Source organism: Magallana gigas, chromosome 3, assembly GCF_963853765.1.
Source record: "Magallana gigas chromosome 3, xbMagGiga1.1, whole genome shotgun sequence".
NCBI classification, from domain to species: Eukaryota; Metazoa; Mollusca; class Bivalvia; order Ostreida; family Ostreidae; genus Magallana; species Magallana gigas.
This window is the reverse complement of record NC_088855.1, coordinates 48868594-48875156: the sequence shown is the minus strand read 5'-3', so window position 1 is coordinate 48875156 and position 6563 is coordinate 48868594. Positions and strand designations below refer to the sequence as shown.

The following is a 6563-nucleotide window of genomic DNA, read 5'->3' as shown; positions in this document are numbered from 1 at the left end:
CTCATTTTATATCTGAAATAATTGTCACTTAAACAGGTGCAATTACATGTTTATTGCAAGAATCATATTAGTCATGCAGAATTAAAACATAAATCTGACCAATTTAAATGGAGCGCATTGTTTTTGAGTTTTTCATGGCAATCTAGTGGCATGTTTCAATCGTTTCTAATATTAAACACTGGTTAGATTTTAAGATATATTAGATTTTATCAACGTGCTCAAAATAACTTTCATTTGGGAGGGACGGAAATTTTGGGAATCAATTAGTACACAAGGCTCATAAACTGGGGGATTACATATATAACTTTCTCCGTATCTGTAGACATTCAAACATTTCTCGGAGGGGAGATAAAGAACAAAATGACCATGTTTACTCAGCTTGCTCTGATTTGCGTAAGTGTATTTTTTCAGTTTTGTACAAGTTTTGATCAAAGTAATGTGAATACATTAATGACAGAGAACAGTCCATTTTGCGGGCGTCTTCCAAAAGCAAGGGTTTTGGAACCGCTCCGCTACTCGCGTAGCGGATCAGAAACCCTTAGGAAGATGTTAATTTTGCGGGATGTGTTCTTTAAATATGTTGTGTATAATCTATTTATGAAGAAGAGCATGTGTACACATGTTTGCGCGTACCTGTGTGGATGTGGTGGCTAAAGATTTGGGTGTTTTATTACTTAATTGATTAATTTACTTAAAGACGATTTCCTTTTTAGGAAAACTGGCATGAGCAGTTTACCTTAAAGTTTCATGAAATGTGCACACCCTTTGTATAGAAACCCATTTCAATACGATAGAATGTTTTGTAAATTGTTAATGTCTGCGATACATATATTTGCTGAAAGGATGTATATCTTATTATTTTTCATTTAAAAAAAAAGGCAGATCTCATTTTTGATGATACATGCAGCCTATACATCTTATGTGAATGTATTTGAGGTCTCATATCACTATCCTTTTTTTTCCTGTCAGAACTCAATTGACTAGTTTGCAGCAATTGCCAAGAGTATATTATTTGAGCTAATGGAAACATATTAAATGCATTGAGACTTGTTCTCAGGTCAAGGGAATATTTATTCTAGGCCCGTTTTTCGTTAGGGAAAGCTATGGCTGGGAAGTGGAGGAAGTGGATATAATAACAGAACATGATTCTTTTTATAGTGATCTCGATATTTCCGCCTATATACTGACCCCCACCCCCTTTTTATAGCAATTTTTCAACATAAACCAGGCTTGACAGTTGGATATCTATTCTCTTTTAAGAAGTGGACAGGCATAGCCTACATCCACAACTACATAGATGTAGGCTATGCCTGTCCACTTCTCAAAAGAGAATATTGGATATCCATCCTGGGGTAAAGCTGATTGTACAATTACAACTTTTTGGGCTTTCTGGCAGAGCTGTTTTTCGCTTGTCGGGGAGGCCCTAGAAGTTGCAGTTAGCTTACTTTATAGCTACCCTTCCACCTTCATAGCTAGGAAGGGTGACGAAAATGTTTGTGATATAAAGTAACGGACAAACATTATTTGAAATGTTATAAAATCGCACGAGAAGTGATTACCGCGGTATACATGTTTTGTTTTTGCAGCTGGAACCAATGAGCTCAGTAAAATTATGCAATATTTTATCAGATGTTTAAAACTAGTGTCATGTATCACTTGGTTTACTGAACATAATTTGATATTTCTCTCTTTTGTGTAATTTTATAGTAAAATAATGTTAAATATCTAACAGAAAAGAAATTAAAGTTCGTTCTTTAATACAGCAAACAAGCAATACAATGTACTTTAGTAGCAGAATCGACACACGAAGTTGTTGGTTGCGGCGAAGCGCTTGAAATTGTCTAGTAATGCAGTGGTTTCATGCAAAAAAACTAGGGTTTTTTTAAATTCATTCGCACCAATATAGTTTTAATATCAAATTATATTTAAATCGTATGATTGAACGGATAAACCAAGAAATACCCAATAAAAGACCAAAGAGTATGATAGTGAAAATGATAAAATGAATGAAAGTCTCACAATATAATATCATTAAAATCTAAGTGTTACTCAAAATTTAGCAATAACACGCGGCTACGTGGTTATAATGATGGCGTTGTAGGGTCCATGAATTATAGATGGAATTATTTCAACTAACTTATCTATGGAGACGATATTTAGTTTGTTTTAATATTGAAGCAGTTGCAGTTCAAACCCCCTTGTTCATTTTGTCGCATTCTAAGATGTAAAAGATAAAACGTTGAATTTTTGCCATAACATCAGTTTATGTATTTTTGTAGGTTTTCTCACTGACATGTGCCAAAGGTAGGTGGAAATAACAGAAGGCCAATGACTTATAATATGTCTTTATGATAAGCGAGGCATATACTCGGTTGTGTTTAGGATGGACTCTCCAACTTTTGAAAAACAAATCTGCGAATGTTATAAAAATAAAACTGTTTTGCTTTGTTTAAGAAATTTGCATCAAAGAGGCCGACATCGCCTTCATTATTGATTCGTCGAGCAGCATTTGGAAACCAAACTTTCAAGTTCAGATTGATTTTCTGTACAATATTTTGAACCTGTTTGACATTTCACCCTCCAAAACGCAGGTCGCTGCAGTGTCTTACAGTAATATCATAAATCCCGAATTTCAATTCAAAACATTCAGCAGTAAAAACAGAGTTCTGACTGCCATAAAAAGGATCAGGTACACACAGGGTGACGCCACAAGAACGTACAAAGCACTCAAGTACATGAACGAAAACATATTTACTAAAGCAAATGGCGCCCGAGATGGTGTCGTCAAGATTGCAATAGTAATGACGGACGGAGAAACAAATCCCGGATTATATGACGGCGAACTGACATCGGAAGAGGCCAAAGAATGGACCCAGGTGGAGGCAAAGAGAGCCAAAAGCAACGGGGTGTACTTGTTTGCTGTTGGTGTTGGCGATCGTATAAATGAAAAGGTGAGGTCACCGCCATCATCAGGTAGAAGGTCAGGTGACGACCATAATCAGGTAAAAGGTGAGATGATGGCCATCATCAAGAAAATTGTCAGGTGACGGCCATCATCAGGTAAAGGGTCAAGTGACGGTCATCATTATGTAAAAAGTGACGTAACGGCCATTGATCGTCAGGTATAGATGGAAATGGACCCGAGACTATCAAATCAGACGTGTTAGTGCTAGAACGTTATAAAAAATACATTTTTTTTGTCTTTTATTTTTAGGGAATGGCTTTGATTTTATATGGAATGGGCTGTTTTATTAAAGAAATTAAAATTGATCTATAATTTTTAAGGAATTTGATTAATAACCATGTATTAACATTATGTATTTTGTCATACAGTTTTGGGGGAAAAAACTTAACGAATCTTCAGTGTGGTACTGTTCATTTCTAATTAACGAGATTTAACGTTAAATGTCAAATAAAAGTACTGATTGAAGCAAAATTAGCTTTGAAATGGCGACAAAAACGATTTATCAGAATCATGTAAACATTTGACTGCTTTTAGGAACTAAATGGTATCGCAAGTGAACCCAAGTCAGAGTACATGATCAAGGTTACAGAATACAAAGAATTTCGAACGGATAAACTCAAGGATCTTCTCACAAACAGGACATGTGCAGGTACATTGTACATGTTAAACAAGATAACATGTAATTCTTGTTGTTCCATTTTTTATGTGTTTGTTCATGCAGGAAACAATCGTTATTTTCTCCCTCGTTTTACTCCTCCGAAAATAAATCTATTCTCGTCTTTGAAAAACAACTAATGAAAGTTGGTAGGTGCGTTCGCTACAAGATCGCATTTAATCACATTACGTATATAACGAAACAAAACGTATATACAACACTATCACATAACAAATAGACAGATATGTAAATTAGGCAGTACAGTGAATAGGGGAAGAGGGAGGGCAGGAAGAGACTAAAATGACACATGAAAAACTATTTATGCTACGAGCCAAGTCACTTGAGCGTGTCGAGACTGCTAAAAATAGAATGAAGATTTCTGTAATGTAACGTTAAGAAATTCATTTCGAAACAATAGACCAAGTCCAACGGAACTAAGTTTGAACATTGACCTATAAATGAGTCATCGATTTGTGACTTGACCCCTTCAGTTATCAAAAAAAGAGAAGAAATGTGCTTATTCGTAAAAAACAATTATTACTTTGATTGATGTGATCGGACAGACTTCAATCTCGAGATCATAAGAATGTTAGACCCCCCCCCCCCCCCCAACAAATCCTGATGAATATTTTAGAATATGCGCATAAATTCTAATTGATAAAAATGAAGGAAGAATATTTTAGACTATACATAAATTCTATTATTGTAGCTGGCCGAACAACAACCCCGAAACCACAAGAAAAGGGTAAGTATGTATCGAAATATATCCAACTTTACATATGAAAACACTCTAAACAAACCATTTAATTTTGTCCTTATCTGCCAAGTCCATATCTTACTGTTTCTAATTTTCAGAATGTTGGGAACTGGTCGCTGATGTAATATTCGCCATTGACCAATCAACTAGTATCAATACGCAGAAAAACTTCAATCTGGAGCTAGATTTTGTTGGTAAGGTGTTAAAAACGTTTGACGTGGGTGTGGAGGAGACCCGCGTAGGAGCTGTAGTGTTCAGTGACGAGGCTGAACGTGTCCTTGACCTTAAAGAGGGAGTGTCGAAAGATGCCGCACTGGAACGCGTCAAAAATATCACGTGGGGTAAAGGGAACACTTTTATGGACAAGGCATTTGCTAAGATGAGAGAAGGATTTTCCAAAGAAAATGGTGGTCGCCCTGGTCAGGTTCCTCAAATTGCAGTGCTTCTTACGGACGGGGTCGCTACAGACCCGTATAAAGCTGTGGAAGAAGCGAAAAAACTTAAGAGCCTGGGTGTAGAAGTGTTTACTATAGGTAATTACATGTAGTTTATAAGCTCTTTCATATCTCGAATATCATCATTAGATTTAATATCATTTAAATAAAAAAAATTAATTTTGTATACAGGTATTTCATTTAATTCAATTCCAGGTGTGAAGGACGCCAAGATGTCGGAATTGAACGCGTTGTCCAGTGATCCGCAGTCTCAGCATGTGTTCGATGTGGACAGTTTGGAGGGACTGTCTTCTATTGTTAGTCGCCTGTCTAAGAGTGTGTGTAGTAGTGGAACACGCTAAGAAAATACTGTACATACTATATAGAATGATTCTTTGTATATTTACACAATAAAGAGGCAAATAAACACTCTTACTCTTCTATTATTGATGTAATAATTTCAAAAATAAAAGACCAGTGATGAATTGTATCATTGTAACAGTTTTCTTTTTTGACATGCCGCTTCTAGCGTTAGAAATAGGCAAGTCTTAACACGGTGATTCATAATGTAAAAAGATCATCTTTATTCATTCGGAAATTTCCAGAACACTTCGCACAATTAATTGTTCCTACAAAAACTCTCCGGGAACTTGTGTGTCGTTTGCAATATAAAATCCCTGTGGACGATTTTAAATGATATATTATAAAATCTTTTTTTAAATTCTTGTACTTCTACACATTTTACAAACATGTGCAATATATCTTCACATTCTGTTTTACATAATTGACACTTGTTTGAATCTGTTTTACCATTCCTGAACAGTTTTTCGTATGTAAAATCTTATCATGTTTTTTATTACGACGCTGAGTACCGTTCTAGTGCGCATGCCTTTGTGCATCTTTCTATTTTCTTGCAGCCGTAGGTGCAAAGTTATAATTTTCTTTTGTATTGTGGCTTTGTACAAAAGTAACATTATAGATAACGTTTATGAGTTGAGAAATTGTGATTTTATGACACGATAGGGTAAAATGTTATTATGGCCCTTACGTGTCATCGTTTCCCGGTATTAAAACTATGCATACCCCCCCCCCCCCCCCTTAAAGAGCAGGACTCGCTCATTTATTCGAGGCGGAAATGCATTTTTAATAAGAATTTATTGACATAATATGAAAAGAAACATCTGGGCATTTAAAAATATTCTTTCGTTAAAAATTATTCATGTCTCAACCGATATATACCGCAATATGCCAAATTAGGGGGGATCAACTTTGATACAACCCCTGGACCAAACCAGGAGGTTGACATTTTTTTGAATTTCACCTTTTGGTGACTTTTCACAATATTTGTCTTATATTTAAAAGATAAAGAAATCCCTGTGGTAAAAATACAGAAAATAAGGGGAAAATATGAAATTATTTCTAACAATTTACCATAAGGGTCAACAGTAAAAATGTTAACTTTGGAGACGACCCCTTCGAAAAATCGTGGTGGTTATAAAATTATTTTTCGATGTTAAGATAATTGATTTAGAAGTTAAACTAGATAAAAAAAATTCATCAAAATATCAAGAGTAGAAATAATAAGACCAGGCCTCGTTAAAATCAAGTTCAACATCTGGAGATTTACCAACTCCTTTCAGCATAATCCATCTTCATGTATTTTCTAGTGTACTAATATCATCTTTATGCAATTTTTCTTCCATATTCGTCTGATATTGGAGGGTATTAAACATTTATTAAAATTCTTTACAG

At 35.2% G+C, this 6563-nt stretch overlaps 1 protein-coding gene across 1 annotated transcript; it reads left to right on the top strand.

Annotated features, from left to right (window-relative positions):
* Positions 1-240: 240 nt before the first annotated feature.
* LOC105327107 (cartilage matrix protein) lies at positions 241-5241 on the top strand. The gene is made up of 7 exons (XM_011427415.4): positions 241-393; positions 2280-2304; positions 2455-2951; positions 3500-3614; positions 4330-4365; positions 4476-4910; positions 5028-5241. The coding sequence occupies exons 1-7, from the start codon at positions 361-363 to the stop codon at positions 5171-5173; spliced, it is 1287 nt and encodes a 428-aa protein (XP_011425717.3). The 5' UTR covers positions 241-360; the 3' UTR covers positions 5174-5241.
* Positions 5242-6563: the final 1322 nt, after the last annotated feature.

What these genes read in the sequence shown, in the direction of transcription:
- LOC105327107 (XM_011427415.4), top strand. Translation starts at nt 361, where the DNA reads ATGACCATGTTTACTCAGCTTGCTCTGATTTGC. An exon ending in CTCAGCTTGCTCTGATTTGC is followed by an intron (nt 394 to 2,279) that starts GTAAGTGTATTT and finishes GTATTTTTGTAG; the next exon opens with GTTTTCTCACTGACATGTGC. An exon ending in CACAAACAGGACATGTGCAG is followed by an intron (nt 3,615 to 4,329) that starts GTACATTGTACA and finishes CTATTATTGTAG; the next exon opens with CTGGCCGAACAACAACCCCG.